Source organism: Piliocolobus tephrosceles, chromosome 20, assembly GCF_002776525.5.
Source record: "Piliocolobus tephrosceles isolate RC106 chromosome 20, ASM277652v3, whole genome shotgun sequence".
Classification (NCBI taxonomy): domain Eukaryota; kingdom Metazoa; phylum Chordata; class Mammalia; order Primates; family Cercopithecidae; genus Piliocolobus; species Piliocolobus tephrosceles.
This window is the reverse complement of record NC_045453.1, coordinates 35,549,595-35,570,913: the sequence shown is the minus strand read 5'-3', so window position 1 is coordinate 35,570,913 and position 21,319 is coordinate 35,549,595. Positions and strand designations below refer to the sequence as shown.

At 59.9% G+C, this 21,319-nt stretch overlaps 2 protein-coding genes across 3 annotated transcripts in view; both read right to left on the bottom strand.

Moving 5' to 3' along the window:
- The window catches only part of OGFR (opioid growth factor receptor), a 9,228-nt gene extending 2,023 nt beyond the window's left edge, over positions 1–7,205 (bottom strand). For both annotated transcript variants that reach the window (XM_026447253.1, XM_026447254.1), the window contains exons 1-6: positions 6,894–7,205; positions 4,435–4,503; positions 3,757–3,835; positions 2,439–2,517; positions 1,544–1,610; positions 493–641 (exon numbers count right to left, since the gene is read on the bottom strand). In XM_026447253.1, the coding sequence (XP_026303038.1) occupies positions 493–641; positions 1,544–1,610; positions 2,439–2,517; positions 3,757–3,835; positions 4,435–4,503; positions 6,894–7,061 (611 nt within the window). In that variant the 5' untranslated portion in view covers positions 7,062–7,205. The remainder of the gene's footprint in view (positions 1–492; positions 642–1,543; positions 1,611–2,438; positions 2,518–3,756; positions 3,836–4,434; positions 4,504–6,893) is intronic.
- Positions 7,206–10,230: 3,025 nt separating this feature from the next.
- MRGBP (MRG domain binding protein) lies at positions 10,231–16,365 on the bottom strand. The gene is made up of 5 exons (XM_023183319.2): positions 16,150–16,365; positions 15,615–15,736; positions 13,289–13,370; positions 12,909–12,983; positions 10,231–12,502 (listed from the first exon to the last, which is right to left on the bottom strand). The coding sequence occupies exons 1-5, from the start codon at positions 16,295–16,297 to the stop codon at positions 12,315–12,317; spliced, it is 615 nt and encodes a 204-aa protein (XP_023039087.1). The 5' UTR covers positions 16,298–16,365; the 3' UTR covers positions 10,231–12,314.
- Between the last annotated feature and the right edge of the window lie 4,954 nt (positions 16,366–21,319).

The following is a 21,319-nucleotide window of genomic DNA, read 5'->3' as shown; positions in this document are numbered from 1 at the left end:
CCCAGGCTGGAGTGCAGTGGCCGGATCTCAGCTCACTGCAAGCTCCGTCTCCCGGGTTTACGCCATTCTCCTGCCTCAGCCTCCGGAGTAGCCAGGACTACAGGCGCCCGCCACCTCGCCCGGCTAGTTTCCTTTTGTACTTTTTAGTAGAGATGGGGTTTCACCATGTTAGCCAGGATGGTCTCCATCTCCTGACCTCGTGATCCGCCCGTCTCGGCCTCCCTAAGTGCTGGGATTACAGGCTTGAGCCACCGTGCCCGGCCAAGAGCAGCATTCTTTACCTTCTCACCAACCCTACTGGGGAGGGACCGCCTGGCTCTACAGGCAGCAAGGAGGGGCTCACGGCCTTGGTCTCTTGCCCAAGCGGCCCTGGAGTTCTTTGTCTGCAGCAGCGCTCTGTGACCTGCCCGAAACCTGACGTGACCCTGTTCCGTGCTGGGGCTGGGGGTGGGCAGGAGTAGCTGGGGGTGGGCAGGAGTAGCTGGGCCTCACCAGTTCAGGTTCTGGAAGCGTTTCTGGTAGTTCTGTGCTCGGCCCACTGTGCCCGTGCCTCGGTCCTCCAGCTGGATCCCGTAGAAGCCCAGCATGAGTTCGTAGGCCCGGACAAACCGCTCCTGGATCTCCGGGGAGCTTTTAAACACCTGGAAAAGACCCCCTTGGAGAGCTCAGGTACCATCCCTGAAGCCCCGGTTCTCTCGGGGAGTGTGGGGGTGGCCTTGGGTCCCGACTCACTCAGAGGCCTGGACTAGACAGACATACATACACACATACATACATACACAGAGTCTTGCTCTGTTGCCCAGGCTGGAGTGCAGTGGTGCAATCTCAGTCACTGCAACCTCTGCCTCCCAGGTAGCTGGGGTTACAGGTGCCCGCCACCACGCCTAGCTATTTTTTTTGTATTTTTAGTAGAGACGGGGTTTCGTCACGTTGGTCAGGCTGGTCTCAAACTCCTGACCTCAGGTGATCCACCCACCTCAGCCTCCCACAGTGCTGGGATTACAAATGTGAGCCACGGCGCCTGGCCTGAACTTAAGACTTTTAGGGTAAAATGACAAGAGACACATTCATGTCTTCATCTCTCCTCTGAGCTGCTCCGAGCTCTTGCCAGGGCCCGAGGCTGCAGCCCTCCCCCGAGAGGAAGTCGCTGGCCGTGGGAAAGCGCCAGGAGGGGCCCCTTGGCTCTCTAAGTCCCTGCATCCTTCAGGGGCAGCTTCCAGACTTGGGTGACTCCACTCCAGCCTAAACCAGTGGTGAGAAAGGCAGATCCGCCATTCTAGGTCTCTCAGAGGCTCAGACCCAGACTCCCGCACGGGGACAAACAGCCTCGGAAACTGGGTTTCTCTAGATGCCTGGTGGGGAGAGGACCACTGGGGAGGGAAGGGCATCATACTGAAGGTCATCATACTGGACCTCTGCCTTTCAAGGGGCCCCTGAGGGGGCACTCAATGCCTGCTGTCAGATGTGACCCTGTCTCTGAAGAGGCGTGGCTTGCCCAGGCCTCACCATCTCCCCCTCCAGCCACAGCCAAGGCCTGGCTCACCTCGACCTCCCTGAGCGTGAGGGGTTTGGCATGCCAGTTCACTCCCGGTTCTCGCAGAGGAAACAGCCTGCAGGAGAAGAGATGCCCAGGCAAGGGGTTAGGAGAGCTGCTTCCAGCCCTCAGGCACGTACTTGCTGTGTAGCCCGGGGCAGCTCCCATCCTCTCTGGACTCCCAGGCTCAACTCCAGGAGGGAGTGGCTAGGCAGAGGAGCAAGGGTGGGAGAGCTCAGGTGAGCGGGCGAGGGCTCAGGACAGGAGGTGTGCGGCCGGGAGCCACAGCAGCACTGGGGAGGTGACTCAGACAGCAAGGAGCCCTGCAGCCATCCACCCTGGGCAGACCAGGGCCTTCCTTTCTACTCCTCACGGAAGTCTTCCCTCTCTTGTGCTGTCACTCGTGACACATTGCACACCAGCAGAGGCTCCCTGTGGACGCCCAGAGAGCTGTCCCCAAAGTAGGGCCATGCTGTGCTTCCGAGGCTACACTGTGGATCCCCGAGACGCCTGCCACGAGGCTCACCCCAGCACTATGCCAGGACCCTGCTCCAGCTGAGTCAGACACAGGGGCCATCTCTTGAGGCTCACAGAGGCCTCCTGGCACCAAGGCTGCCCCTCTGGCAGGCAGGACCCGCCCCTCTCCTGTTTCAGGGAGCTTGTGTGCAACCCTTCCTGTCCCCCGGTCACCAAGAGCCCACAGACTGGGGACACACCTGAGCCTTCCCTCAGTGGCTCTTGCATGTCTAGTGATGTCCATTCGTGTCATATGGACACCAGCTTCCGGGAAGGACAAGGAGTGCTCAGTCACGCCAGGCAGCAGCATGGGGTGGGCTCCTGCCTGGGAGGGCCCCTCCCCCTGAAGCCTCCCCCACTCCCCATCCTCCCATTCTCCCCAACTCACCACTGGATGTAGGAGTGATTGTCCTCAAGGAGGTCATAGTTGTCCCTCCAGTTCTGAAGAATGTCCTCAATGAAACACCCTGGGAGCCCCATGGGGACAAGTCAGCTGTGGCAGCTACCCTGCCCGTGCTCAGGAGGACGGGGTGTGTAGGGGGGACAAAGGGAGACAGTGCTGCCAGCAGCTTCCCCAAGCTACTCCTCGTCCTCGTCTCCTGAGGCTCTTCAGGGTGCTAGGCTCAGCGGGGCTACCCATCCCTCCTCCAACGCACAGCCCTTGCCCTGCTGCCATCTGTGAACTGGACCCTTGCTGCTGGCTGGCGGCAAACCCGAGTGAGAGCCCGGAAGGTCCCTCTGGGGGACCCAGTGGTCCTTGACCAGGACCTGTCTGTATAGGAGGGGGCCTCAGTGCCTCCCACAAAAGGTGGCCTGTCAACCACAGAAATCTGTCCTCGAACAAAGCCCCCAGCTGAAGCCAGCCCCATGATGTGGCAGGCACAGTCTCCCGAGATGGGGGCCTGACAGTATTTTGTGCAGCCACCCAGTCTCTTTGTTTCATGTTGTAGCCATGACAAATGCATAAACAGGTGTGGGCACGTGCCCGTGAAACTATTGACACGGAAATTTTAATTTCCTATAATACTGAAGTCATAGAATACTGTTCTACTTTTTTTGAGAGGGAGTCTCGCTCTGTCGCCCAGGCTGGAGCACAGTGGCGTGATCTCGGCTCACTGCAACCTTCACCTCCCAGGTTCAAGCAATTCTCCTGTTTCAGCCTCCTGAGTAGCTGGGACTACAGGCGCACACTACCACACCCGGCAAATTTTTTTTGTATTTTTAGTAGAGATGGGGTTTCACCATATTGGCCAGGCTGGTCTCGAACTCCTGACTGTGTGATCCACCCGCCTCGGCCTCCCCAAGTGTTGGGATTACAAGCATGAGCCACCAGGCCCGGCTTCTACTTTAATTTTTTTCCAACCATTTAAAAATATAAAAACCATCCTTAGCTCCTTGGTTTACGTGTGGCTTTCATGAGGTCGTGGAGGAGCTCAGTGGTTTGGATAGAGACCGTGTGGCCTGAAAAGCTGCAGATATTCAGTGTCCGGCTCTACAGAGTTAGCCCACTCTGATCCAAACACCTCTGCAGAGATCCCAGGCTGGGGGTCCTGGAGTCCCTCTGGCCGCCTCCAGGGGGCACTGTGGCGCTATTTGAAAGCCCTGGTCCTGGTAATCCCCGGGTACATCCCAAACCAGGCCCCGGTGGATCACCCCTGCCAGGCAAGGATGGAAGTGCCGGTTGCCAGTGGTTGTGGGGCACCTACCGTTGGGCAGGAAGCGGATCTCATTTCTGTAGAAACTCAGGTTTGGCGTGTCCCCATTGCAGTCTCGTTCCACCAGATCCTGAAGAGCCACAGAAAGGGGACAGCAAGGACCCATCAGACACAAGCTACCCTGGGGCCCTCCGTGCCTTTTAGGGAGGAGCACCTGCAAACCTCCAGGCTGGCCCAAGACCCCAAGAGCCCGCATGGCTCCTCACTCTGCAGGTGGGGGCCATTCAGAGGACAGCAGCTGCCTCCAAGTGGCAGGGACCCCCCTTCCCCATCTCGCCAGCCAGGCCAGGCCTGGCGGGTCCCCTCCTCAGCACCCTGAAGGCAGCACAGGTGTTTCTGTGATTCAGGGGTGTGGAGGGTAATTGCAGGAGACAGGACTGGCATGGGGGTGCGGTGCTGTGTGGGTGACATCATGGCTGGCACTATGGCCACATTTGCAAGGCTACGGTGTGCTGAAGCTCAGAAACATAGGGGGACACCACTGGTCTCCCACGAGAGGGGATGGGCAGGCCTCTGAATCTACACCAGGCTGTGCCCCAGGCAGGGTCCTGCCCAGAACTGTGGCCCGGGCGCAGCAAGCCAGGTCGGCCTTCCAGAAGAAGCCAGGACATTCTGAGAAGAGCAGCTGGTGGGAGGGCTCTGTGTCCTGGGGCAGGGGCAGGCACGTACCGGGTAGTTGTGCCGGTACCTACACATGTCCCTCGTGGCTCGCCAGTTTCGGGACCCCGTCATCCTGGACTGGGAAGAGAAGAGATGGGATTAGGAACCCCATGGGAGACCCCCAAGTGAGCCCCCACTGTGGTGAGGGCTGCAGGGCCTGGGCCTGTCTTTAAAGGATGGGGGTTTCACGGCTCCTCCCTTTCATTCTCCTGCCCTGGCTCTTTTTTGGGGGTTCCCAGTGGGGCAGATTTGGGCCTCAGTAAAGCACCCCAACACCCTGCACAGAACCAGAGAGGGCTGCAGTAGCCAAGTGGGGGCCTGCTCCTTCTATAGTCCCCCTTTTGACTCCTGGCTTCCACCTTAGGATGGCCCCTGGCTGACGTGCACCTCCCCTGGGGTATGGCCCTGACCCTCTCCTCCTAGGCTCGCTGGCCACCCCCCACCCTGGGTTTAGCCTCTGTTCTGTGCCCCTGAAGACTCCCCCTGCTTTGTGCTCTAAAGTCACCAGGCTGTGTTCTTGGGGGCAGTGGTCTCACCACCTATAGTCCCAGGAGGGGACCCAGGTGCTTCTGGCAGGGTCTAATGAATGAATGCCCCTTCTCTGTCCAACCCCACACCTCATGGGTCATGGTGAGGTCAGGCCCTGAGTCTCCAGCCTCCAGGGGATGGCTTCTCAGCAAGACGTCAGGTCCCCTTGATGCCCCAAGCCCTTCAGCCCCTATCTCTGTAGGCCAAGCATCATGAGGCTAAGCAAAGGACTGGAAGTACCTAGTGATGAGGATGCTGGGACACAGCCCTGACCTTGTGATGAGGGTAGGGGGGCTGGGGCTGAGCCCCACTCGGTGGGTAGGGCAGCAATGGGTGTGCTTGTCCAGGGCAACAACTGGGACCCAGGATCCCCGGGGAGTGCTAGAAGGGGGTTTGGGAGGCCTGGTCAGCCACTGTATCCCCTGGTTCCCCGCTGAGCTCGGGCTGGGGCCTGGCACTGCCTCTTTGCCTGATTTCCTTTTTCTTTCCCCCGGAGATGGAGCTTCATGCAATCTCCACTCGCTGCAACCTCCACCTCTCAGGTTTCGGTGATTCTCCTGCTTAAAACTCTCGAGTAGCTGGGATTGATTACAGGTGCCCATCACCATCCTGGTTAATTTTGTGTTTTTAGTAGAGACAGAACTTCACCACGTTGGCCAGGCTCATCTTAGACTCCTAACTTCTGGTGATCCGACTGCCCAGGCCTCCGAAATTGCTGGGATTACAGGCCTGAGCCACCACCACCAGCCTCACTTCTCAACAGTGCCTGCTCGTGTTGTTCTCTCGCCCCACCCAGCCATCAGTTTCTGCTTCTTCCTGGGGCCAGCGGGAGCCTCCCTGGGTCAGTTCTGGAGGCTGGGTCCTGACTGGATGGGGCCAGTCAGCCCGCAGGTGCATACTGACACTGCCCAGGAGAAAGTGAAACAGCCCCGCCAGGGTCCAGCGCAGGCAGCTCGGGAGGCCTGAGGGGTCCGAAGGAGAAGGGGAGGGGCTTGGGGACAGAAGCCACAGCAGGAGGCAGAAGGGAAGAGGTCAAAGGTCACAGGCGCCTGGCAGGATGGTCAGGGCCTCTGAGCACCACTTCAGGAGAGTGGCCTGAGGAACTCCAGTGAGGGGAGCCCGTCAGAGCTCACCCAGGGGTCACACCGTCCTGGGGGACAGTGCCAGACCCCGCCCCCCTGCCCAGCCTGCCTGGCAGCTGCCCTCCCGGCGACAGGGCCGAGCCCCTCCGTGCTCTCTCACTGCCCACTCCACCGTGGCCAGACGCAAACGCAAACAGTGCTGGGTGCCAAGGGGAGAAACCATGCGGAGCCTATGGCTCGGAGTTCCAGACACTTCCCAGCCCTCCACAACCCGGGCAGCTCAGCTGGAAGGGCGCTCCCAAATAAATCCCAGCTCCCCGGCCCGGCACCGGACTGCGACAATGCGGCGTTCCCAGCGCGGCTCAGGGAGCCGCTGGCAACAAAAGTAACCCCGGCATTAACAGGCGCCCGGCGGTAACAAAAGTAACAGGCGGAGGCCCCACCAGCCAGCCCCGGGCTCCGGCAGGTGCAGAAGCGAAGCCTCCCAGGCCAGCCCCAGCCCCAGGCCAAGGGGCCTGCGCAGGGGCCGCCAGGAGGCCGAAGCGCGGGCCCGAGGCGGGAGGGGTCCCATCGGGGGCGGCCACGGCGGCCGGAGATGGGACGCGCCCGAGGCACCCCGGGAGGAAACGGCGCCCACGCACGATGGGGCCCGGGAGGCTCTATCCCCCACGCGCGGCGCCCGCACTTCCCCGCCAGGCCCTGGGGCCGGGGTCGGCCGGTCTGGGGTGGGGTCCCCGGGGCTGCGGGAGCTCCAGGAGACCCCAAGTGTCTCCGCCCGGGAGAGGGGGGGTCTCCGGTCCACGCAGCCAGGCGGGGGGCGCCGGGGACCCCAGGCCTCGTCAGCGCCGCGGGCCGCACCTGGAGCGCGCTGGGCCGCGCCGCCCGCGGCTCCTCCGATTCCTCGTCCTCGTCCTCGTCCCCCGCGTCCGCGTCCCTCGCGCCGGCGGCCTCGCCGTCCTCGTCCTCCGCGTCCTCCGCGTCCTCCTCGTCCTCCTCCCAGGTGGAGTCGCAGTCGGGGTCCTCCATGCTCGCGGCGGCGGGGCTCGCGCTACAGGCGGAAGCGAAACCTAAAGCGGAGGAAGCGCGGGGGGCGGGGCGGGGCGGGGGAGGGGGGGGGGGGGGGAGGGAGCGGCCCAGGCCCCGCCCGCGTCCGCGCGCAACGCCCCTCCCTCCCCCGGCGCCCGCCCCGGCGCCCCTCCCTCCCCCGAGAATCCCCAACGTCCGCCCGGGAGGATGCGCCTCGTAGAACGCCCACCCCCACCCCACGATGCCCACCCGGGAGGATTCGCCGCACCCCGTCTCGCAAGGATGCCCGCCCTAGGAGATCCTCCCTCCCGAAAATGTCCCCAAAGCCTGCCCGCCCCCCAGAGGACCGTCTCCCGGAAGATGAGCCGGCACCTCGGAAGGATGTCTTCCCGATGATGTTCTCCCAGCAGGATTCTCTCCCCGGAGGACGCCTGCCCCGCAGATAATCCCCCCTTCCAAGAATATTTCTGTGCCCCAAGAGAACTCCCCCCAGAGGATGTCCCCATCAGAAGAATGGCCCCTGGAGGATAACCCCTGGAGGGGCCACAGGTCCACAGGGGCCTCTCCCCCTAAGCTGGGTTTGTGGGGGTCCCTGTCCTTTTGCTGCGGGCCGGGGGCCTTGCTCAGCTCCCGGAAGCTGCTGGCAGACCCCTGTCCCTCCACAGACAGTGCAAAGCATGTCCGTTTGCTTTTCGAAGCCACCGGGGAAGTCTTTCTCTCTAGGGTGCCCAGTCTCACATAACCAAGATGACATGGGCAAGCTGTCATCCTCTCTCGCCATCTTCTCTCAGTTGTAAGAAGGCACTTAGGGGAAAGGACCACACAAAGCCTGCGCCACCAGGAGGGTCACCCTGGGGATGGTTCAACACAGCTGATGCCAGTTCAGTGCCTTCTCGGGGCTGTCTCTCTGAGTACTGGCAGATCTGGGGCAGCACACAGTCACTTTCAGCTGCCGTTTCCCAGCACCGCGGGTCCCTTGCTCATCCACCTTTGACATCTGCTGGCGATACATGGCAAAGTTGGTGACCTCTTGGAATAAAAATCGGGAGTGGCCACCCCAGATAAACTTCTTCTGTAACTACTATACCACTTCATTTCAAAAAATTTAGGTAAAACTAAATCTGGATTTTGGACTTGGCCATGAGGATAGCTTCTGGCAGAGTTGCCCCTGGAATGATGGTGGTGGACAGGTGGAGTGGGCCCCAGCCCAGCCCCCAGGGGGCACTGCCATCTCCTAGCCCTGCAGGCCTACTGGCAGGCCTCAGGCTGCCTGGACCTGGGAACTGGTGACACACTTTGTACTATGTGCCAGGGACAGTCGTGAACGGAAGTCTTCCAATCCTGGTCACAAGTACAGGTTAAGGACTCTTTGGGTGCTGGGCCCTAATCTTTGCTGACCTGTTGACCGTTGTTAGCAGGTGCAGTCTCACCTGGCTGGAACCTGTGGACATACATCTCCCTTTCTTAAAACGACAGTAGTGATTCCCCGAAGTTTTGGGGCTCTGGACATTTCTGCAAATCAACTTACTGCAGTGGCCAGGGCAGGTTTCCCAGGGAGACTGAGTGAGCTGCCTGACCTTCTTGTTAGATGATTTACAGCTGGGATCTGCTTACAGCATCGGAAGAGATGGTGGGGTGGGGGTGGGGAGGCTCTGACGGAGATGTTGATGGGTGCTGGGCGGTTGTATAGGGTTTGGATGATCTGAGACTTGGGTGGGCAGGCTGCTCCCTCCACTGCCCCAGAACACAGAAAGACAAGCATACTGGGTGCTGACAACATTGTTCCAAGGGGGCAGCATTCCTGCTGCTGCCTACTGTTGGCAGGATATAGAACCACTTCCCTAAAAAGAGTATTAGAGACATCGCCCAACTTCTGTTTTACAAATATCACCACACTGAATTGCTTCTTTACAAATATCACCACACCAAATTGCTTCTTTAGTTGCTTTTGTGTCGTGTGTGTGTGTGTGTGTGTGCGCGCGTGCAGAGCTCATTTCGGGGGCATGCTAATCCAAGAAGTGCAGGAGCTGCTGCAGGGGACTGTGCAACAGCATTGCTTCTTCAGAGCGTCCTCTGCAGTTCGGTGACGCCCTGTATGGCTCGGCATTCCAGAAGGGTTTGCTCTTGAGGCTGGGGAAAGGGTCTCTCCGCCCCCCCCTCCCACCCCCGACAGCTCCCAGGCACCCAGGAAGGGCAATGGTCCTGTACATGCAGTAGGCGATGTGCCTGGAGCAGGCATTGCTCACAGCTAAGGAGCCCAGCAGAATTTTGTGTGGCTCGGGGCTTGGATTTCAGCCTTCGTACCTTCTCCAGGTAAGACCAGTGGCAGCCACGTGATTTGGCCCAAGCATGCCCTGTCCTCAATCAACCAGCCAAGCAGGGAGCCTCGCTGCCAGTGCCCTGCTGCTCAGTATTTATTTGCTGCTATTTGGGGAGCAGTAGAGCCCAACTGCCTTTCCCAGTCACCCCTGGCTCGCCCTGGGTGGGGCAGACAGGGGAGTTCAGATCACTCCCACTCTCAGCCTTCACTGAGTCCCCACCCACAGCTGTCAGTCATAGAAAAAATGTCTCTGCGGCAGCAGGTGCTCTCAGGCCCTGGGTGTCCCAGGCATAGAGCCGCTGCTGAGGCTTCCAGGCTCAACATCAGCAGTGGCTTCTGACCCATTCAGATCTTGTCCTGAGCGTGCACTGTGCCATGTCTTGCCTCTACAGCAGCAGGTGCCTGAGCGTCCGTGCACGGGCCAGCCTCATGCCAGCTCCGTTTTCCTTTTCAGATTTGTGTTCGGTCTGCACCTTCTACATGACATGGTGGAGTATGCATTACATAAAGCCCCCAGGTTAGAGACAGGACCCCTAGGGCCAGGAGGGGGTAAGTACAGCGCTGACCAGGACTGGAGGCCACGTCACCCTTGCCCCGACACTTGTGAATTTGACCTGGTCATCCCACCTGCCAGCACAGCGTGAACTGGGCCTCCCCACAAGGAAGCCCGGAAGTCCCTGTGAGTCCATAAGGGCTGCATGGCTCCTGACTTCAACCAGTCAGCCTCTCGTCCAGAAGGGGAGGCCCGGGGCAGGGGGCATGCTGCTTGCCTGCCCGGTGGGCTTACTCTGTGGGCTTACTCTGTGGACTCTCGCTTTCTCCTGGAAGTGCAGCAAAATGTTACAGTAATCGAGATAAGGCAGATTTATTAACTAGTCTTTCCCAGCACAATCTGAGGTCACCCAAGATGCAGTTTCAGATGGAGGTTTACAACAGTGAGCCTGGGTGGAGAGCAGGACTCCTTCTGGCCATCCCGTGACACCCCATGTTAGTGTTTGTCCCCCTTTCCCCTGCTGCTTCGGGAGTACCTAAGAGCCACGCTGCTGTCCCAGACCGAGACTCCAGGACAGGACCTGGCACAAAGCCCTGACTGAGGCTGACCTCACAGGAGAGATCGGACGGGCAAGGGGGCACACTTGGGCAGCAAAGGGAGACCCCACCCTTCCCTGGCTGTAGGGCTGAGTATTTGGGGTGTGAGTGGAGGAATGCCAGGCGGGTTCAGTCCTTCGGTCCATGGGTGTGGGGCCCTCCAGGTGCCTGCTCTTTGTGCCAGGCTGTTACAGCAGGGCTGTGGATTTGTCCCGGCTCTATAGAAAAGGGACCCACGGGGTCCCCCAGGCAGCTGCTCTACCCTGGGAGTGCCGCTCGGGCAGGCTGTAGACCAGCAGCTTCCCTGGGTTCTTCTGCCCCAGAAGCAACAGCAGGTTTGGTGCAGACCAGCAGCAGGTGCCACATGGGGCGATCACACCACCGGATTCCTGGCTTTGCCTCTTTAGTGGATGCCTTGTGATCTGCATCATGGTGAGGAGGACTCCAGGGACAGATGGCCAGGGACGTTCCCATGTGGTGGAGGAGACTCCACTGGCAGAGAAGCAGCGTCAAGCTGAAGACATTGGGGTGCGCTGGCTGGCCAGGACAGAGCTTGGCTCCCTGTCCACACGTGGAACACTGGACTTCGCTCTGCGGCCCAGCCAGCGGTCTCATCTTGCAGCTGCAGCTTTCAGCAGGAAGGAGCTCGCTGGTGTCTGCCTGACCCACCAGGGCCCACACCGTTTTGCCCTCCTAACATTCTGTATTTAAGTGCTTGTCACAGTCCACAAAATAACCACTCAGAATCTGTTACTATTTTGTTTATACATTGTATCAAGTGAATGTTAACAAGTCATCTAAGTGTGTGCTTTAGTTATAAATCTTGGAAAAATAAAAACTTTCTTTTGGAGGAAAAGTTAACTTACTTTGGTATGAAAATCACACAACTTCAGGTTGGATTTTTTTGTGCTTTAATGTTCGCAGTCACACAAAAGTGGTATCTCCATCAGCACTGGGGCGGCCACCTCCTCCTCATCAGCCCGACAGCTGCACGGTCCCGCCTCTCACCCATTTGGTCTGTTTGCAAGTTACTAGATCATACAAAAATAACCGCTACAAATTCTCTGTATCTGGCATATAAAAACTGAGCAAAAAGTATCTCTTAAAGCAAAACATCTCAGAAAAAATACAACACAGGTTTAACTTCTGCAGTACTTTGTTCATATAAAACACTAGTAAAATAGGCTTCTTAAAAATTAAATAGTGAAATACCAACCAAATTATATACATTGTTACAGTACAAGTGAATGAGGCAAAATATCCAGTTCTTAGTTTCCCAGGTGGAGGGGGGGCTGTCAGTGCGTGGCACGGAGGGGTGACAGGAAGGCCATGTTCTGATGTCACAGTCAGTGCAGAAAGAGGCTTGCAGCGGGACAAAGAGATGGAAAGAACTGAGTCACGCAGGGAAGACCAGTGGCTCCTTTGAGGAAGAGTGAGGTCATGTTTTTATTGCTTGCTAATCCGAGGTTTTCCCCTGGCCTGATGCCCCCCTAGGTAGCCTGGATCCCAAATGCTGCAGCCCATGTAGAGCTAATCCACGTCACCACGCAGCCCCGGGGAAGCCACAGCTGCTCCAGAGAAGACAGAACGAGGCTTCAGAGCCCTCAACATCTGAGCTGGATTGATCCTGGTCTTTCAGGTCCATCAGGGTCCCACATGGTCCAACTGACACACGTTTCCCCGCTGACGGCCACGTTCACCTGAGAGCCTGAGGGCGGGCGGTGTGGGCTCACGGCACTGGGGTGATATCACTGTGGCCGGGGGGGTGGCACTCGGACCCAGCCGACCCCGTCAGTGACCACAGCTCTTCACCCGCTTCTCTGCTGCCGCCAGGACTGAGGGGTCTATGTGCGGCGCCGCTTGGCAGCGCTGGGACTGGAGGGGTTGCTGTTCGCGGTCAGGACTTTGTCGGTGACCCGGCTGCGCTTCCGCTTGTCTGCGCCTTCTTTGCACCCCAAGTCTGAGGAGTTCTTCTCTTTGTCTTTGCTGGATTTTTCTGTTGCTTTCCCCAAACTCCCTGAAGATGAAAAAACTGAGAAACGAAAAATCACTTGGCTGAAAACAGAATATCCAGAATCTTATTTTTGTCTTCCTGTTCAGTTAAAAAATCTGCATACTGACACGTGACCCTCTGAACCCAAAGCTTCCTCCTGAGCTGGGAGCCCTTTGCATGTGGGGCCCGCAGAGGGGCCTGGTCCTCCTGAGGACCTCCCTGCTATGGGCACTGCAGGGACCGCCGCTCAGACCCGGGCCTACAACATGGAGCCGGAACTCAGCTCCTGGGGAGGGGGCACTGCAGGATCCATCCTGTGCCTAGATGTCCTGCCCGGGGCCTCTGCACCACAGGCTCTACGCCCACCTGACTGTGCCCTGCCTGAGGGTGGCCTCAGGGTGCTGAGCCCCAAAGGGCATTAGGGCAGGGTGAGCTCCACACTCACCATCGTCAGCCCCATTGTGGGGGTCCACGTCTTCCTTCATCTCCTCTTTCATCTCCTCTTCTATCATCACTTTTCCTGTGGAGGAGACAGCTGACGCTCACCGAAAACCCACGGTGGTGGCCGACGCTGGGGGATGGTCAGGCCAGGGACTGCTCCGACGCTTGCTGCCCACACAGGCCTCAGCTTCCGTCCAGCCACTGCTCTCAAACAAAGTCCTCTCCAATCCCGGAGGTTCCAAGACCACCCAAGCACAGGTGGGGCGGGGTCTGCGCTGGACCCTCACACCTCCCTGGAGGCCCGGGGTCCTCACCCTCACCTCCCACCCTTGGCCAGGGTCTGGCCTTTTCTGATTCCCAAGCCCAACCTCTCCCGAGTCTCACCTTCTCGGACCTCCTGAATGATCTCTTCTGGAAGGACGAAGTTCCTCTCTGGATTCGGGAATGGAAGAATCTCAGACTCATGCTGATGTCAAATAGAGAGTTTTAAGAAACAAGGGTGAAGATGCAGTTTCAAGAAGCCACTACAGCCATGTGAGAGCCCCTTGGCGAGCAGCCAACAAGCACACATCAGTGTGCTGGAGACGGCGGTGGGCGGGGCATGGGCAAAGGGCATTTCTTCTTTTTGTGAGCAGTGCCTGCCACAGCTGGGCTTTTCAGACAGACCCAGGGAGGGCAGAACCAGTGGAAGCATGTGCAGGGGTCAGGAAGACCCACTGGGGCCGGCATCACTAAGGGGGGCCCTGAGGACCGGGCAGCCCTGGTGACACACACCTGTGGGCCCTGCCTGCCCACCACAGCCTGCGGTCTCACCAAGAGACTGCGTTCCCCATGGCGGCGTGCAGACGGCACGGTGACAGCCCTGGGGAAAGGCCGCAGGCGCCTCCAGTTCTCATCCACGTGGCAGGAACCCATGGACACTGAGGGTGTCAGTTGGGAGCGCCACAGGCACAGAACCAGGCGAAGAAGAGCAGATGGAGCAGGGCCACCCGAGTGCTTGCCAGGCACTGCCCTCCTGAGGTCACAGAGACCAGAGGGAGAGACCGGGAGCCAGGGAAAAGTGGAGCTGGCGAGAAGGGCCTGGGACTGGGAGGCGATTCAGGAGACAGGGGCTTCTGCTTGGCAGTTTGGGTGCTGTGTGGAACAGGCCGTCAGACCACATCTGTGCTCCTCAAAATCTCCTGGGCCAGCTGGTCAGCCTCTCAGGGATACTCCAGGGGCTCTGTATTTCATAAGGTCTGAAAGACTCAGATCTCAGTCACACAGAAGTGTCACGGTCCAGAGAAAGTGCCAGCCTATGGTCTTGCCCAGTCCTTACTGATGTCATAGGCCACTGCAGGAATAAGGAACAGGGCCACAGTCCTAGGGCTGAAAGGCCTGCCGGTCCCACATGGCTTCCTGAGTGTCATGTGGGCTGCTGTGCTCATCTGAGCCAGCACCCATGCCCCAGGGGACATTACAGGCCTTGGAGCTGTTTGTCTTCCCCAGAGACAGGCACAGATTTGCATCGATCTCTCCAAATCCCGGTGTGGGAGGTGTCTGGGGACCAGGTGCCCTCTCCCACAACCAAGAAGCTGCTGGGAGTTTGGTGATAGGGGGCCTCTGACCCTGAGGGGTGGTGACCAGGGTTCAATGGCTGATGGATACGCTCTAGGCAGGAGCGGGTCCAGGGAGGACCTTGTGAGCTTAGTAGCCAGCTGTGTCTGGGCCACTAGGTACTGGTCACCCAGTGTAAATGCCGCACTGGCTCAGAACGTCCTCAACACATGACGTGGCAGCAACAGGGGCTTAAGCTTCCAGGGCATTTCTAGGGCTGAGCATCCTTCCTCTCCTCAGACAGCCAGGCCCCTACACGGCTGGCATCTCTGTCCCCTTTCTACAGCTATGACAAGGAGACCCACATCACTCCACCAATGTCAACGGCAAGCATTCCTTGCCCCAGTGGTGCCCTATGTCTTACTGGAAGGGCTGGTGTGGCCCTGAGTCCAGCGTGGCTGGCACAGACTCTCTTTCCACCAGCACAGGTCCCCACTCCTCCTGGTCACCTGACCCCTGACCCCCACCCCACTCTCCAAGTATACCACCTTCTTTCAGCTCCCGGACCCACCACCTCCTGCTGCCACAGAGCCTGGAACACCCACCTGTCTCTTCTGGCCACCCTGCTTACCTGGTTAACCCGCTCACCCGTCACACACTGCCAGCTCCGAGCTCTGTGAGGACTGGGACTCTACTTGCCTGACTCCCACAGAAGTCTTGTGTGACTCAGATAGGGTCACCCTCTGCCTAAAGCACTTCCGGGGCATCCCAGGAGGCTGACAAGGGCCTAAGGGCCCCGGGGCCTCTGCATCCTTCCCTCCCTCCCCAGGGTCTCAGCTGGAGGCTCTGGCCCAGCACCCAGTCTAAAGGAGGCCCCCTGAAAAGCTGGCCAGCTGCTAGCACTGCGCTTGTGCTTTTCATGACAGGCTCTGGAGCCCTGGGATGCCCTCCTTAAGGACAGGTCTCACTGCAGGGGGCTCTGCCCAGCGGACCCCAGCAGGCATGGGGGGGCCTCTGCTCTGCCCAGCGGACCCCAGCAGGCATGGGGGGGCCTCTGCTCTGCCCAGCGGACCCCAGCAGGCATGGAGGGGCCTCTGCCCAGCTCAGGCTGACCCTCAGCGGTGTGTGGGTTCGTGCCCCCATCGGGCAGCACAGGGAGGGCGGGTGGGCTCACCAGCGCCTGCATGTCGTACATGGTGCTCAGGTGGTCCCAGATGACCTTGGATGGGACCTGCCGCCCGATGTTCTGGCTGAACTTGTCCCGGATACAAATCATGTGGAAGTGTCGGTTCACACCTGGGGGGAGGAGGGGCGGCGGGACAAGCGGTCAGCGGGGAGGAGAAAAAGGATGGAGGGGACGGGGTGCCCTGAGGACGGGAGGGGCAAGGGTGGCCCCGGTGGGAGGGGGCGGGCCAGGGTGCGGAGGTGCTGCCTGGGGGCAGGGCTGGGTGGTGTGTGTGGGAGGGGGTGGGGCGTCCCGGGGCAGGGGTGGGGGTGGGGCGCTGCGGGCTGGTGCCTCGCGGTGTCACGGGGGCGGGGTCCGAAGGGCGCGCGGGAGGGGGCGGGGGTCCCGGGACGGGTGTGGCCGGGGTGTCACGGCCCGGGCTCGGCGGGGCGCGTGGGGGCGCGGGTGTCGCGAGCGCAGGCCCCGCCCCGCCCCGCCGGTTGCCCGCCCCGCCCCCACGCGCGTCCGCGGCCTGGGCGCTCACCGACGGGCTTGTGGCCCAGCATGGCGTGGAAGAGGCACACCTCCACCTCGGGGCTCCACACCACTGTCTCCTCCGCCGGGCTGGTGGCCGCCTCCCCTGGGCCCTTGTCGCCTGCGGCGCCCCCGCCGCCCACCTCGGCCTCTCCCATGGCCGCGGCCGGGCCGAGCAAGGAGCCCCCGGCGGGAGCAGGCGCGGCCACGAGCTCCGCGCAGGCGCACTCGGGGGCGGGCGCGCGCTCCGCCAGGCACGAGCTCGGGCTCACGCGCCGGCGTCGGCGCAGGCGCAGCCGAGGCCTCGGGTCCCTTCCCGCCGGGACTCGGCCCTGCTCCGCCCCGTGCGGGGGTGCTTAAAACGTGTTCCTCTTTAAAGCACAGTAAGTGTTCTTTCTAACACTTCACCCGAACAACAACAGAAAACTTTTTTGCTTCAAAGGAAACCATCAGAAAAGTGAAAAGACGACCCACAGATTGGGAGAAAGTATTTGCAAATCCTTTTTTTTTTTTGAGACGGAGTCTTGCTCTGTCGCCCAGGCTGGAGTGCAGTGGCTGGATCTCAGCTCACTGCAAGCTCCGCCTCCCGGGTTCACGCCATTCTCCTGCCTCAGCCTCCCGAGTTGCTGGGACTACAGGCGCCCGCCACCTCGCCCGGCTAGTTTTTTGTATTTTTAGTAGAGACGGGGTTTCACCGTGTTAGCCGGGATGGTCTCGAACTCCTGACCTCGTGATCCGCCCGTCTCGGCCTCCCAAAGTGCTGGGATTACAGGCTTGAGCCACCGCGCCTGGCCGTATTTGCAAATCCTACATCTGATAAGGAACTTCCTTGCAGAAGGTATAAATAATTATTATAACTCTATAATAAAAAGACAATCTAACTATAAAACGGCAAAGGATTTGGATACACATTTTTCCAAAGAAGATGTACAGATGGGCCGGGCGCGGTGGCTCACGCCTGTAATCCCAGCACTTTGGGAGGCCGAGGCGGGAGGATCATCTGAGGTCGGGAGTTCGAGACCAGCCTGGCCAACATGGCATAATCCCGTCTCTACTAAAAATACAAAAAAATTAGCCGGCCGTGGTGCGGGCTCCTGTAATCCTAGTTACTTCGGGAGGCTGAGGCAGGAGAATCGCTTGAACCCGGGAGGCGGAGGTTGCAGTGAGCCGAGATCGCGCCATTGCAATCCAGCTTGGGCAACAAGAGAGAAACTCCGACTCAGGAAAAAGAAAAAAAAGATGTATAGATGGCCAGTGAGCACCATCGGTCACGCGAAACGCGAACCAGCCCGCGTGGGGACCCCCTGCCCCGCCGAGACCGCCGCAACCACGCTGCCGGGGTGGCGAGTACTGCGAGGATCGGGGCTCGGGACCCTCGTGCGGTCGTGCTGTGGGGCCAGATGGAGCCGCTGCTGCAAAAGACAGTCCGGCCGTTCCTTCAACGATGGAACCGTCTCCCGAGGAGGCAGCAGCTCCGTGGCGGGCGCCCGGGGCGGTGGAACAAGATACAGGTTCAGGCTGGGATCTGCAGCCACAAGACGAGCGCCACCCCCAACCGGGGCTGAACCGGCTGGGGCGCACGGAGCGCGGGCACCCGCACGGCGCAGCCGCGTTCAGCCTAAAAGCCGCGAGCGCGGACTGCGGCAGCGTGGGTGCAGGCTGAGACGAAAGTCAGAGAATTCAGACACCAAAATACGCAGCATGGGAATCCATTCACAGGAAGAGCCAGAACTGGCAACTCCATAGAAATAGAAAGTAGACGCACAGTTGCCGGGGACGGGGGAGGGGGAGGGAAACGCGAGTCATTGCGAATGGGGATCGGCTTCTTTTTTGTTTTTGAGGCAGAGTCTGGCTCTGTTGCCCATGCTGGGGTGCAATGGCGCAATCTAGGCTCACTGCAACCTCTGCCTCTCGGGTTCAAGCAATTCTCCTAACAGACTCCCGAGAAGCTGGGACCACAGGCGCTCACCACTGCCGGCTAATTTTTGTATTTTTAGTAGAGACGCGGTTTCACCATGTTGGCCAGGCTGGCCTCGAACTCTTGACCTCAGGTGATCCTTCCTCCTCGGCCTCCCAAAGTGCTGGGATTACAGGCTTGAGCCACTGCGCCCGGCTAGGCCCAGCTGCTTTTTAAGGAGGTGAAATGCTCTGGAATTAGATAATGGCCACGGTTGCTCGCAACAAAACCCCACCGATTCGTGCGCTTTAAGCGGGTGAACTCTATGATCTCAATAAAAGTGTTAAGGAAAAAACAAAACCAGCAATCCCACAATTACTGCAGGCATAGGGCTCACTGCCCGGGTCTGGGCGCGGGATGGAGGGCTTCACGCCCGCCCCCGGAGTCCAGCGCCTCCTGGGAGCAGGGGCAAGGAGGGGGTCCTGCCCTGCCGGCCTTGACCGCCTGCCTCCGACTCCCGGTCGCGCAGCCGGGTCTCTGGGGGAGCGTTAACCGCGGATCTCTGCGGTGGCCCCACCGCGGGGCGGGGCCGGGGCCGGGAGGTGCAGAGGGGGCGCGACCAGGGCGGGGCCTAGGCTGAGGCCGGGCGGAGCAGCCCCGGGGAGGGCGGCTCGGGGACGGATCAGGGGCGGGGCCGCCAGTCAAAACGCGCCCATGACGAGCTTAAGGCGGCATCCAATCAAGGCTGCCGCGGCCGCCGGCTCCGCCCACCCCGCCTCCGCCCCGCCCCCTCACGGGCTTCTCTCCGCCCCATTCCCTCTCGGCCACGCCCACCACGGGCCATTGGCCAGGCACCCGCTGCTCAGATATTTTCGCCTCTGAGGGTGTAGGCTCTGGGTCTGTCTTCCGGGTCCCTTTCCAGGCACTGGCGCCTTCCAGCTGTGTGACCGGGCGAGGCCCTGAGCCTCTTGAGGGTTTAGTGTCCTCCTCCGTACAATGGGCCAACAAGAACCCCTTCCCTGAGGATCTCGGTGAGGTTTGGTTGCTCTGCAGGGTGCCCTGGGCCTGTACCAGCGCGCTCTGGCATCCTGGTGACCAACCAGAGCTGGCACTGGTGAGCTCAGCCTCTTAGTCGATGCAGACTGTTGTCAGCCTCACCTGCTGGGACCGCTGAGTGGTCGAAGAGCTGGCTTGGCTGTCTGGGACCTGGGCCCCAGCTTCCCCATCTGTGCAGGGTGCCGCTGGTGATAAGGGTCCCTGCCATAACCTGGTGGAGATATGGCCCAGTGAGACTTCGTGAGGGGTCTAGGCCACTGCTGTCACGTGGTACGTCCTCTACCCTGGCCCCCAGGTGGGCCTGGCCTCAGCCTTGCTCTGAAGAGGAGTGAAACCCAGCCCACAGCCACTTAGCACAGAAACGCTCGGGAGCCGGGACCCTCACCATTACTCATCTCCTGACTGCTCCCTGAACACCCTGGGGTCCTTGCGCCTCCCCACCCCGTCCCAGCCAGGTACTCTCCTCCTTAAGTCTGGAACACCTCCTCCCTCGGGGGTGCCCTGTACCTGTGCCTATTGAGAAAAGATGGCATAAAAGGGCGAGACAGGAGCCTGGACCAGGAGACCCGAGGGTGCTGAGCCCCAGATTGGGCTTAGTCCATGTGGAGACACACTTGGCTCATCCCAGCTGGGGCTGTCTGCCTGCTCTAGTGGGAACCTGGGCAGGGGTACTGTCTCCAGGGCTCTATGCTGGGCATTCGTCATGAAATACCTGCTTTCCCCACACGCCCCCTCCTTTCTGAGGCAGGTGCCACTGTCACGCCTGCTTTGAGGGGAGGAGTCAGAGATGAGTAGAGTGGGGAACCGCCTGGGTTGAGGGCAGAGCCAGGAATCAACCCTCAGAAGCCTGGCTCCAGCCAACCCCTGACCACCTCCCTTCCTGGCCTGCTCTAGTCCCTGTGGACCCTCACCTGGGCTCCCCTTGCAAATCACCCTGCAGCCCCCTAGGGTGCAAATGCCTGCCCCCACCCCTTTGCCTGTCTCTCTCCTGCGCACACCCAGCTGTGAGGGTCCCATTTGGTCTCTATGGCCACACACCTGTGTTTCTCACTCAGCAAGTTCTTTGTGGGACACACTTCGCACACCTGTCATTTTGAATCGTGGATGATAATTTGTTCAACGTGTGCCTCCACTGCCAGGCTATCAGCTGGCTCCAGGGGGCCAGGGCTGGGTCTGGTGTGGCACCACTGTCCCGCACCTCCCAGGCAAGGCCAACACATAGCAGGTGGACAGTGACCATTTGTGGATGGCAACCTACTGATCCATTCCCTCACTCATGGGGATGGAATGAATGATCCTCACTCTATGATCCCTGTTGCTCAAATTTCCTTCAAAAGATGGATGTGGCTCCCCAAATATCTTGATCCTAGGAACAGACAACTTGGATCCCAGGTGGGAAATGCTCAGGCCCTGGAAAGGCCTTCCCATGGTCAGCGAACATACAGGCCTTCCAGGTTATAGATCAGTCTTGTGTAAGTCTAGCTAGTGTGAATCATTCCCCAGATCGGCTCTGGGTTCTGACTAAGTGGAGTTTCTTGCCTGGTGAGCTGATGTCATCTCTGGAAAGGGGTGATCACTGCTAATCAGAGGGTGCCCATCTCCCAGCCCCATGGGGACACCTGGTTCTTGGTCATGAGAGTCGGGTGTAAGGGAAAGGAGGTTTAGAAGACTTTGCTCAAACATACCCTTGCGTGTCCACATGCCTGTGGTCACAGTTTCCTCCCCTCTGGCTGAGTCTCTGGGACAGAAGTGGAATTCCACTGCAGCGAGGCTGACATGGCTGGTGGAACTGCTCCCTCTGCCACTCACACCTGAGACCCCAGGCATCGTAGAAAGAGCACAGCCTTTGGAGCTGGGTGGCTGCTGTGGGTTTTGTTCCCCCAGGTCCTCCTGCTCCACCACAGGCCATCCTCCTGGGCCTCATCCAGACAGCTGGACACCGAGCACAGCTCTGTTGTCCCCTTCCCTGGGCTGACTGGCCTTACCCGGGAGGTGCTGGGGACTGTATAGCAGCCAGACGCCGAGCACAGCGGTGTCGTCCCCTTTCCCGGGCTGAGTGGCCTCAGAGGTGCTGGGGACTGCATGGCAGCCAGACAAGGCGGGGGGTTTCTGATCCAACACCACCGAGCCTGCCTCTTCCCGCCCTGGATGCTGTGTCTTCCACAGAGGCGCTTTTCCAGCACAGCCAGGTGGGAGAAGTCGTCACCTAATTAACAGCTCTCATGTC